The sequence below is a fragment of the Chiloscyllium punctatum genome, chromosome 2 (assembly GCF_047496795.1).
Source record: "Chiloscyllium punctatum isolate Juve2018m chromosome 2, sChiPun1.3, whole genome shotgun sequence".
NCBI lineage: Eukaryota > Metazoa > Chordata > Chondrichthyes > Orectolobiformes > Hemiscylliidae > Chiloscyllium > Chiloscyllium punctatum.
This window is the reverse complement of record NC_092740.1, coordinates 70,555,576-70,568,554: the sequence shown is the minus strand read 5'-3', so window position 1 is coordinate 70,568,554 and position 12,979 is coordinate 70,555,576. Positions and strand designations below refer to the sequence as shown.

At 38.2% G+C, this 12,979-nt stretch overlaps 1 protein-coding gene across 1 annotated transcript in view; it reads right to left on the bottom strand.

Moving 5' to 3' along the window:
* Window positions 1-12,979, bottom strand: part of wdr36 (WD repeat domain 36) — a 100,539-nt gene that overhangs the window by 36,968 nt on the left and 50,592 nt on the right. The window contains exons 11-15 of the mRNA XM_072583649.1: window positions 12,493-12,576; window positions 11,402-11,556; window positions 7,380-7,494; window positions 5,791-5,956; window positions 3,215-3,323 (exon numbers count right to left, since the gene is read on the bottom strand). Coding sequence (XP_072439750.1) covers window positions 3,215-3,323; window positions 5,791-5,956; window positions 7,380-7,494; window positions 11,402-11,556; window positions 12,493-12,576 — 629 coding nt within the window. The remainder of the gene's footprint in view (window positions 1-3,214; window positions 3,324-5,790; window positions 5,957-7,379; window positions 7,495-11,401; window positions 11,557-12,492; window positions 12,577-12,979) is intronic.

The following is a 12,979-nucleotide window of genomic DNA, read 5'->3' as shown; positions in this document are numbered from 1 at the left end:
GCAGAACGTTTCAGAGAACACCTCTGTGACACCTGCACCAATCAACCCAACCGCCCCGTGGCCGAACACTTTAACTCCCCCTCCCACTCTGCCAAGGACATGCAGGTCCTTGGCCTCCTCCATCGCCAGACCATGACAACATGACACCTGGAGGAAGAGCGCCTCATCTTCTGCCTAGGAACCCTCCAACCACAAGGGATGAATGCAGATTTCTCCAGTTTCCGCATTTCCCGTCCCTCCACCTCATCTCAGTCCCAACCCTCGGACTCAGTACCGCCTTCTTGACCTGCAATCTTCTTCCCGACTTCTCCGCCCCCACCCCCTCTCCACCCTATCACCCTCACTTTAACCTCCTTCCACCTATCGCATTCCCAACGTCCCTCCCCCAAGTCCCTCCTCCCTACCTTTTATCTTAGCCTGCTTGGCACACTCTCCTCATTCCTGAAGAAGGGCTCATGCCCGAAACGTCGATTCTCCTGCTCCTTGGACGCTGCCTGACCTGCTGCGCTTTTCCAGCAACACATTTTTCAGACCTTACTCACTAGTCCAGCATTTATTGCTCATCCCTAATTGCTCAGAGGACAGGTAAAAGTCATCTACATTGCTGTGGATCTGGAGTCACATGTAGATTAGTTCAGGTAAGGTTGCAATTCCCTAAATACATTAATGAACTAGCTGGATTTTTCTGACAATCGACAACAGATTCATGGTCATCATTGAAGTCTAAATTCCAGGTTTTTTTTAAACTGAATTCAAATTCTACCAACTGCCATGGCAGGATTTGAACCTAGGTTCCTGGGAAACCCATTACCTTGGTCTCTGGATTAACAGTCCAGCATTAATACCACTAGGCCATTGCCTCCCCTACCTCTGTTTTGCACTTTCTGCAATATTTCTCCATTTAATAATATTAAGATCCTCTATTCTGCCTTCCAAAGTGCATAAACTCACACTTCCTCAAATTATATTCAGTCAGCCAAGTTTTCTCCCCACTTGCCTACTGACTGAGTTATTGTTGTCGCACGGACCAGTGATACGGCATAGGGCTCAGTGGTTAGCACTGCTGCCTCACAACGCCAGGGACCCAGGTTTGATTCAAGTCTTGGGCGACTGTCTGTGTGGAATTTGCACATTCTCCCGGTGTCTGTGTGAGTTTCATCTGGGTGCTCCAGTTTCCTCCCACAATCCAGAGATGTGCAGGTTAGGTGAATTGGCCAAGCTAAATTTGCCCATAGTGTTCAGGGATGTGTAGGTTAGGTGCACTAGTCAGGGGAAATGTAAAGTAATAGGGTTGGGGAATTGGTCTGGGTGGGATACTCTGAAGAGGATCGGTAGGGATTGCTGGGCAAAAGGGCCTGTTTCCACACTGTTGGGATTCCATATAGTGAAGTGTTGTTTTGTGTGCTATACAGGCAGATCATACCATACAAAGTGCATCAGGGTAGCAGAACAGAATGTAGAATACAGCTTTACAGACACAGAAGGTGCAGAGACAGAGACCAGAGTTAACAGTTGAGAGGTCCATTCAATAGGCAAAATAGAAGCTGTTCTTGAATCTACTTGTACATGTATTCAAACTTTTATATCTTCTGTCTGACGGAAGAGGGTGGAAGAGAGTATAACTGGGGTGGGAGGGGTCTTTCCTGAGGCAGTGAGAAATATAAATGAATTTGACGGATGAAAGGCTGGTTTACATGAAAGGCTTTGTTCACAATTCCGTAGTTTCTCACTGTCTTGGGAAAGCAAGTTGCCATACCATGCCATGATGCACCTCTATTGTGCACTTATAAAAACTGGTAAGAGTCGTTGTGGATATGCTGAATTTCCTTAGCCTTCTGACAAAATAGATGCATTGTTGTGCTGTCTTGACCATTGCATCAACATGCGTGGACCAGTATAGATTGATGCAGACAGGGAAATGCCCTACACTCCACTTCCTGAAGCCAATGACCAGATCCTTCACTTTGCTCATGTTGATGGAGAGATTGTTATCTTTACACCTTGCTGCTAAGCACTCAATCTCTTTCCTGAATTTTGTCTCTTCATTGTTTGAGATCTAACCTACAAAAGGTGGTGTTGTCAGCAAACTTGTAAATAGAGATAGTGCAGAATTTGACCACAGTTTTGATTGTATAAAGTGTACAGTCGAGAGCTGAGTACGCAGCTTGTGGGTGTTGAGGATTATGGAGGAGGAGGTGTTGTCACCTAATCTTACTGATTGCAGTCTATGGGTCAGGAAGTTGAGGATCCAGTTACAGAAGTGGGAGTTAGCTATCATTAATTCATTTATTTTGTTCCAAACATTACATACATATAAATTATTAAGCACCATCAATTTTGCCATTTGATCCTATTTGCTGCAGTCATTCTGTTTGTACACTCTGTCTCTTCTGTGCCACTGTGTGTATTGTTATCAAAATAGCTACATGTCATGCTGCCATATCCTTTGCTTTGCAAGGCCAGATTTCTCTACTTCCATATTTTTTCCCCTCCAATTGGTACACAATCCTCTGTGGTCTTTCAAATTAATGCTGGGTACATTGCTAGAGTTAAGGAGATATATGACCTTGTTTGCAGTCACTATGCCCATTAAGGTAGTGAAAATAGAGCCAGAATCTGTAAAGTAGTTCAGACATTGATTTTATTTTTTAAAACGTGTCTTTTCTTTTTGCCCAACCTACAATGTCAGGAGACACAGGAATAGTCTATTGCAATCCACAACTGCCTGAGAGGAAACATTGCATGCCTCTCTAGATCAGACCAACAATTCATGAGATCAAGTAGCAACCAAATGGAACACGAACATGCATCCCACCATTCCATGCAATCTCATATTAATGTTTTAAAAGTATTATCCATTAAATTTAAGCATCCAACACTGATTCATAATTTTAAGATTGTAAAATGTAGTCAATTCTGTCTTAGTCATTAAATCATGCTGCTGAAATACTAAAAGCAATCTTGAAACCATAAGTCATAAGGGTGCATTTAGGTTAGACAAGCTTTGACTTCAATAAGATCCAGCTGCATTCATATATACCTAGTAAATCATTAGTCTGCCTATCCTTCACTGACATATAGCATCATATTTAAATATAGCATTTGCTGGGTAAACAAGACTGAAATATTTCAAGTGAAAGGAGTTTCCAAAAATGGGAGAAAATACGGTTTCAACATTGACAAATCATTATATTTCTTGTACAAAATATCATACCATATCATTTATTTGGTTCTGATGTCCAGTGAATCTTCTCACAAACTTTCTTGTTTCACTATCGAGAACCACAATCCTGAAGTCGTCCATAGCAACAGCCAACATGCCACTTATGAAAAGGATAAAGATGCATTAATTTCTAAAGGGCAATTTGTGAAAATAATAAAACCTTGTGCCACACTGAAATCTAGAAGTCTTAAAAGCATATTTGGAATGAGAGATATTATGGCTTCACTCTCACATTGTTGTCAACTAATATTTATTCAAGATTACTAAAGCATCAAACAGCAAAATACTGTTATTATATCGACCCATTATCCTGCAGCTCCAAACTGAACCTAAAGATTGAAAACTGCACTTTAAAAAAATACACCGTATAAATTCAGGGGAATATATGGCTTTAAAGGAGTCTTGAGGATTTTTTATATCAAAAAAAAATTCCAAAATGTCTCGTTAGGTTTTGTCAATGACTGACACAGACTTGTAATTTAATTCTTTATAAAAAAAGCTATTTTTACCTCTATAATTAATTGTGAAGATAAAACTAAATGTTTTGAATATTGTAAGATTTTTCAGGGAAATATTCACCCAATATTTATTGACGGAATAGTATTAATTTTAATACATAGTTATTACCATATGAAGAACACTAACAAGAAAGACACTCCACAGGCAAGATTTTTCACATGGTCATGAATGCTCCTTAAACGATGACTGCTGGTTCTAGGCTCCCCAGTCACTGGGAAAATCTTTCCTGCAATTAAACAGTCTAGTCTTGATGAAATTTCATAAGTTCCTATGAGATTCTCCCCTCCTTCTTCTAAATACCAGTGAATATAGTCACATATGGTTACCTCTCCTGATACATCATGCCTGCTTTCCCAAACATCAGTCTGATAAATCGTGAATCGTAGCCACAACATCATTCCTCAGAGGAGACAACTAAAATTACACACAATATCGTAGAGGGCTGTCAAGGCTGTGCCATTAAGATTACTTAAGGCTGAGCTGGACAATAAAGATATCAGAAATAATCAGTAAGGAAATCAAAACAAATAGAGGAAAGATAGGAAAATGGAGTTCAGGATTATCGGGTCAGCCACTATCTCACTGAAAGGCTGAGTGGCCTGCATCGGATCTCTGTCTTATGGTCAGTGCTTCTCTAATGGAAGTTGTGCTAATGCATGTACACCAACTATACCAGTGGGGTAAAGGTTTCTAGAGACGGAGACAAATGGGAGAACTGCCTCTCGGAATCAGAAAGATCTTTAAATTGGAGGCTCAACCAAATTTTCTTTTAGATGCTACTTGTACAAATTTATTTTTGGAGTGGGCAATGAGTGCCTTGCAGGCGTATATTGAACTGACATGTTATGGACCACGCCAGACCCCTCAAAACATTTCAAGGAGGTAGCCCAGACCATAATTTGCTAGTTGTTTTTAGTAGCTATAAGTTGGATATTCCAGGAGAGGTGCTGCTGGTCAAATCACTTAGTTTTAAGCAAAATTCAATCTATTTACAAGATTGCCAATGAAACACAAACAAAAAGAGAACAGAATACAGAATAACTTAACCTATCCAAAAACCCAACAGATTATCCTAATTTAATAATGCTGTTCCAAATACTTGCAACAATCCCCATAAACACCCCTTGGCACACAAGGTAAACTCAAACACAGGTTCTCACAGGAGAGACGTCATAGAGAGAACAGCATGAACTTGCTTCTTTGAGTCTAGCAGCTTTTACAACTCTTATGCTAAAAAACCATACCAAACCAGAGTAAAGCTAATCTGGAAAAACAGGCCACTCCCCTTTCATTATACAAGTGTATTTTTTTCAAAAACACGAAAGCCTATTGCCTGAGGCAGTATCTATTAGATATAATCAAACTGGCCCTAAAAACCTTCAAACCCAGACCTTTAGGAGTCTGTGTCTTCTAGGATCTCTCTGAAAAAAAACCACCAAGGACAGCATAACCTTGGAAAAGGAGCAGCATCGTCACACATATTTTTCAGGCAACTCTGTAATAACCTGAAAGTCTGTTCGTTATTGATGCACATCATGGCAATAGACTCCACTACTATGCTACTTCGAGAAAGCAATGCAGATCCTCCAAAATTTGATCATTTTATCCCCACCAGCAGTAACTGTGAACTGATTCAGTCCATTGACAACAACTAAACATGCTAAAAGACATTAATACTAATCAATGGGGGAATCAGGAATTTCCAGGAGGGTCATCTTTCTACACTGTTAACAGGAACATGAATCAAACAATTTATGACGCATGTTTCATAACTATTGTTCCAATAATAAGTGCACACATAGAAGTCAAGTATAGAATCAGTAATTTCCAAAAGAGATCAACCAAAAGTATTTTATTCTTCATTTTGTGACATGCCCCTATAACACTTACAAATAATTAAAGATTATGTTCATTATTACTTATCCATTTTGAGATATTTCTGCCCACGGCACTTGGACAAGTAAGTTACGATGATGTAAAAAGCAATTCCAAGAAGCATAAGTAGACAACGAGAGTTTAAAAAAAGAATACTTTACAATATTTCTCACCTGTCTCTATGTAGCAAAATGCTAGCTGGCGATGCATCTAGAGTTGTTGTGTAAATCAATTCCTTTGATTTAAATTTCCAAAATTTGATCATTTTATCCCCACCAGCAGTAATTGTGAACTGATTCAGTCCATCGACAGCAACCCCTCGGATCTGGCCTTCATGAGCTGAAGAAATTACGTGAATAGTCATTTTAGCATATTGACTAGAACAATTATTGTATAATTCTAATGTACTCAATCACTTAAGTTGAAACAATCTCCATTAATTTTCAAGTGCAAATGGGACTAGTTTAGTTTGGGAAACCTGGTCAGCAGGACCAAAGTATCTGCCTCCATGCTGTATGAATCTATAAAATCCAATGCAGCATAAGGGATTGCTACAATGCTGAATAGACAGTCCTCTAGATGAGAATTTAAACCAAGGCCACATTAGCCTGTGCCATTTGTGGATCGAAGTGTCTCCCTCAGTGAACACCATCAGAAATAAAGCAATTATCAAATTAATTGGCATGCGGAAGAGGGAGGATTGATCAGTACAAAATGACCATAAGTCAATATACCAAGTCACTTCAAATAAAGTCTTGAAGCGCTTTAAGACACTACAATAAAGTGTAAGAGAAATATAAGCTTAATTTGGCCTAGAATGTTCACCTTGGTTCAAGAAAGGATGCTCCATTTGTATTAAAGTATATCTACAGGACCCTCAGATTCACCCTTATTCAGCAATTAACTTATCTCCTCTGCTACACAATAAAAAACACAAGTTTTGTATTTGAAAACAGACAGGGAAAAGATCATTTTGTCGTGATGCTGAAAGCTGAATTATCCAACGATCTGGAAATACACAAGAAGATCCATCTTGACACAGAGTCTGACACGGGATACAGATTAAATGAGTAAAAGGAAACTTGACAGATGAGATATAATGTGGGAAATACAAGGTTCGTCAGAACACTAAGAGCTGAATATTATGCAAGTGGGAGAGACAGTAGAAAGCTGCAGAGGGATTTAAGGGTCCCTATGCATAAATTACAAAGTGAAAATCCAAGTTCAGCAGATAATACAGAAGGTAGATGGATATCCTCATTACTTTCAAAGAGAAAAAAAAACGGAATTCTTGCTAAAACTATACAAGGTCAGTTTAGTAAGACTAGTCAGCTGCGATACTGTGAATAGTTTTGCCCTCTTGTCTAAAGGAAGATATACTGGCATTGGAGACGGCCCAGAGAAGGTTCACTCCGGGTGTGCAGCTATTTTGCTCTGATCATTTTTTAGAATTATAAGCAACAATAGATGACAAAAGACAGACAGAAATTAAGCCCTTTAATGACAGTGGTGCTTCTGATTCGATTCAATTTCTATAGTAGCTCATGTCAAAAATTCAGTTGTCGAATGTTTTGCATTATGCTGTCATCTAAGTTTATCTAACATGATGTTCCCATACTTCGGGGACAAAAAGATGTTTTGCACAAAAGGTGTTAGGAAACTCAACAATAATCCAACTCAATTTCTACATTTTATGGTTTTTCATCCATTTGTCTACACAATTAAACCAAATAAATGTTTCCAATCATTATCTTGTCCTTACCTTTGTCTTTACCATACTGCCCTCTATGGATGCCCGATTGCATGTTATATACATCCACATGGCCTGAAGAAAGGCCAACAACAGCAAAATTCCCACAAGATGTAAGATCCACAGCCTAAGAATACAACAAAATTAATAGACAAGTGCAGTTAAGTTTTAAATGCTTCAATTCAACTGTAAAATATACTGCATTTGCAAATAAGCAACAGAGAAATTAGAAGGACAGACTTTCATCATTGCCTTGCTGGACCTTTAGGCATGAACCATGGAAGCACTTGACTTTGATTTCAGTTTTGTTATTTTGTAAGTTATTTTTGTTTTCTTTCTCTTGTTTCAATTTATTTATTTCTACTTTTGATCTTTCTCAAGCACCATTGCATTTTTTAAAAGAACATTACATACACCCTCTCCATTCATTTTATGCCGTTTTTCTTCGCTGTCTTCAGGCAAGTGGTTAGAAAAATATGTAGTGGCAGATGAACAGTGATTAGTTATTCTAATTCCCTATGTTAGACAGTGTGATGAAACATGTCCAGGAAATTATTGGCCAGTCTGCTTACCATTTGTAGTAGGAACAGTAGTGCAATCTTTACTAAAGGAGAGAATAGAAGGACATCTGGAACTGTGAAATATAGGATTTTGAGAGAAAGATTTTGCATAGAATTGCACGGCTGATCTGTTTATCTTTTAAAGACGACATTTCCATTCACCTCAACAAACTGACTCCTTCATATAAAACGAATCTATCTCCACCTGAAATATATTCAAATGACCTTGCTTCTGAGGCAGAGATTTCCAAAGTCACAATCATCAGAAACATTTTTTTGACCTTGATCCTAAAATGTTAACCCTTAATTTTAAAACAGTGTCCTTATTTCTAGACTCACTGAAAAAAAAAGAGGGAGAATCCTCCAAAGACTCTAATTTTACAAACTTAGGCAATCCAAAGGTTTCACAATGCTTCTGAAATGCGTTCTTTGAAGTTGGAAGTCTTTGCTTCTTTCCTTCACAGGAGGGCGTTTTCCTTGCTGAAACAAGCAACTTTTACTTTGCAGCATACTGAATCTCTAAAACAGGCAATTTATTCCTTATAGTATCTTGAATCATTGGGACATTGGTTGTCCCTTCTCAATGAAAGCTTTTATAGAATTGTATGCACCATATCTTCAATCTGTGTTAGCAGATTTTTGTTCTCAATCAGCCTGTAGATGTGTGCTGACTCTTTACTTCAACTTGTTGATTTGCTTGACATTCTCATTTGCCCTCAGCAATTGCATTATTGGTGAAACCAACATGTTACCTTCCCTGGTTCTACAACTTGAGATTTACTACTTACTGAGCATGACCTCAGTCACTATTATGGAGGCATCTTCCCAGAAATAAAAGATTCTGCTTTAAACTGTCTCTGTCCTGTCACATAAGCATATAACATCAGACTAGAACCTATCATAACTATTCACCAAGATGTATTGCACTTTGAATGACATTAACTAAATGAAGTCATATCAGTTTAACTCAACTGGGACACATGACCCACTGACCATCTTATTGCTTCTGCGCCCTTGCAAACCTTGCTGATTCTTGTAGATTGAACACTCTTCAATGTTATAGCCATGGAAAACATTTCTGCCAAACTAGTATAGTCACAGGTTCCCACCTTGTTGATAGCACTGATCAAATTACTAACAACATAGCTAATCTCAATTAATTCTACTTCAGTTTGGGTTCCATCACATGTTTAGGGAGTCCTACGAGATTTTCTACTGGTTGTCATTCAACCAGCTGGTTGTCATTCAACCAGCTGGTTGTCAACCATCTGTTTCTTTAGCTAGTTTTACTCTTTCTTTTTGAAGTTGATTGAGATCACAAATGAATTTCTACTCTTGAGTATGATGCATGTACAAGTTTTCTACTATCTGGCATCCCTCATATTGGATCTTTAATCATAAGTACTAAGCCTCATAGATCACATAGTTGTATTGCTGTCAGTTGTAGACTGTTTTCCTAACCATGGCTCTCAATCTGACAACAGTGATGATCCTCCCAGTTTCCAACTTAAGATTTGTAAGATTGCCAACAACATAAATATCAACTTATCAAATTTAAGATCAGGATCACCTAATTCTACAAGAACATTTTAGGTATTTTTTCTATTGTAGAACATTTTGACTTACTGGCCTCTTTGTGCAGATATTATTTCTTGCTTTTCTAAGACTGTACCTCATTTCAGCATATTTTTTTAAAGTGACGGACTGTTGAAAAATGGCATTCATTTTTAATAGCTAGAAACTGGTTGCATTGGAGAGGTTTTTTTGTTTCACAGTGCTAACAGGAACTACCAGTATCAGGTGCCTCCTACCCACCATACTGGTTTCTCAGGATGCCTTTACTGATTTTCCACCTTGAAAAATGAATAGATTCTGCTGATTTCCAGTGCAAAGGTTGATCTTCTCCTTTAAGGATTGATTTGCGCTCCTTTCAGGCTTTGCATTACTCACCACCTGAACAGTTCTCTCTCGAGCCACAACTTCTTTGGATTGTAAAATTTCTCTTATTTCTTTTTTTTTTAAGCATGATTCCTGCTCAACATAGTTTAACTAATTGCTTCTTGCCTTTAGTATGATTTTAATGAAGGATCATTATTTTGGCCTGTTATTTTTGCAAACATCTAGCTTTTTTCTTCCATTAGATCTGCGTGGTTAGGCTTCTTAGCTTTCAGTGCCACTTGAATTTTGGCTTTGTGACATAAATTCTGCTGCCAACAATTTTCCTTGCTGTAGTCATGCCTTAATTTCTCCATCATTTTATCTCAGCTGCAAGTACTTTACAGTATGTTTTTTAGAAAAGAATTCTGTGGCTACCAGGATTTCAGGTCTCCTCACCGAGATTCCATTGACCTTCCCGATGGAAGGGGGTGCAAGAGAGTATAACTGGGGTGGGAGGGGTCTTTGATTATGTTGGCTGCGTTCCTGAGTGCAGATAGAGTCAATGGATTGAAGGCTGGTTTGCATGATGGACTGGGCTATGTTCACATCTGTAATTTCTTGGTCTCATGAATGAAGGTGCACAGTACTTTTTTAAATGGTGACAGAATGCAAAGTGTTGGTGTCCAATGGGAACTAGATATTTTGGTTCATAAGACACAAAGGCAGCATGCAGGCGGCAGCAAGCAATTCAGAAGACAAATGGAATGAGTGAGGACTGAGTATAGAGTAAAGCAGAATTGTTTCAATTATATAGAACATGATGAGACCACAGATGGAGTGAGGTACTAAATTGAGTGAGGTACTGCTGAAACTTAACATCTAAAATTTGCTCACACATTGAAAGTACATATTTGCACTTATTGAACATTCAAGCTGTGAGCATTTTCACTTTATTTTTAAGCTGACCATATAAAGGAGTGAGCAAAGGGGTTTCTAAGGCCTACTTCACCATTCAGTCACATTTTGGTTACAGATCTGAACACCTCAACAGGAATGTGGATCCGGAACAATCTTTGGTGATACCAGCAGTAAGGTTGCCTCGAATGCCAGTTAATGCTCACAAACCCTCATGGTGCCCATTGGTCTATCATGGATTGATGGAGCCCAGAAGGCCAGTCAGTCCATTTGGTCATGTGTCAAGTCTTTAAGACAGCAAAGCAGTTCAATTCCTGACTGTTTTACATTCTGGAAGTGAGTGTTCTTGCTGTGATATTTCATGAGTCAGCTAAATGTTGGTTCTGGTCAATTGTTGTGATGTTCAACTGCTACAGACCATAGTCCAGTAAAATTAAATGCAACAAAGTGCATGAAAGAAAAAAACGAGGAAAAATGTGCAGTCAAATGTATTGTTGCCTCAATCATTGAGATCTCTTCAGTTTAGGGCTCGACACCTTAAGCCTATTGTGCAGAGGAGAAATGCTTTGCCAACAGGTTCTGACCGCTTTTGTCTATATTTTCCACAGATAAACACACAGAAACAATGATGCTGTGACTTTGTAAGCTAATAAGCTGTTCAAACAGAGCAAATGTACATACCATGGCGTATACATCCAGCATACAAGCATTATGAAATGATCTGGGGTCAAATTTGTGTGCTCCCATTGAGGTTTTCTGATAATTCCATGTTGTGCTGATTAAATACCCTTGATGGCAGGCAACAATTCCATCCCAATAACTCTGACGTGCTGTTTCTATCATAACAAATCAAAAGTAGATTCATCATCAATGCGACAGAAACATTCACAGCAACGCTACATTGACATAATTTAGAACATAAATCAATAGTTAAGTTTAAAGAAATGTTACAACATTCAAATAATTAAATTATGGTGAAAATGCAGGAGATTGGCACCAGGTAATAGAACCAGTGCAGGCATAATTGTCTGATTGAATTATAAAATTGTCACTGTGCAGAAGAAATCCAGAGTCTGCATGGCTTTATTAAGGGGAAATCATACCAGATAAGTTCACTATAATCCTTTAACAAGCAAGATGGAAAAAGGGGAAACAATGAATATATTTGGATTTCAGAAGGTGTTTGAGAAGGTACTACACGTTACCATAACTATTAGGTTACTTAATAAGAGCACATGGTCTTGGAGGTAGTATATTATCATTGTAATATCATTGATGGAGAATTGGCTAATGAATAGAAGGCAGAGAGTTTACATAAGTGGGCATTTTCAGGATAGCAACCTGTAACTAACAGTGTGCCACAGAGATCAGTGTTGGTGCCACAATTATTTACATTATATATGAATGCCTTGGATGAGGAAAGTGAATGGACTATCGCCAAGTTTTCACATGACACAAAATGGTGGGAAGGAAAGTGCTGAGGAATGTTTAAAAAGCTGGTTAAATGAGTGGGCAAAACTTGACAGATGGAATTTAATATGGGAAATTGTGAATTTATGCACTTTGACATGAAACGTAGAGGATCTGAATCAGCAAGGGAACCAGGGGTTATTGGGAAATGCATGCAAGTGGATTTTAGGGTAATCAAATCAGTCATCCTCTTATTAAAATGGCAGAGGGAACTTGATGGGCTGAATGGCTTATTTCTGTTCCTACACTGCATAGTCTATGATCTAATTCTAAAGTAGAATTGGTGCAGATAATACCATTACCTGAAGCAAATGTAGTAATAGGAGACAGCTTCCTGGTATCATATCTCAACCCTTTCTTTTTGGACTTCTTTTTATTGATTGAACCTTGAAACAAAACATTTTACACCTGATTATGGAAACATCACTTTTGTACATATTTCTAAAAGAAAGGAGTACGATTTTAAGTATTATATTTAATAAATTAAAGAAACACATGTATTTGTTATTCTATTGTAATAAGCCATTCTTCCTTTCATTACTTAACCTCTTATGATTTCTGTGCCATTCCCTGGTCAATAAGAGAGTTGTTGACTTCTTTGAAGGACTTTGTTAATATCCATAAGAAAATATAGATTAGGAAAGCTGTACAGTCCATCCTGAAGGCACCATCTAGCTGTTTAACTAGTTAAAGGATATTTGCATCCAGTAAAGATCCATTCCACTAATTGACTGAGAGGTAGCTTTCCAATATTCCAAATTTCCCTTTTGCCAGGTAATCTTTCTGCCT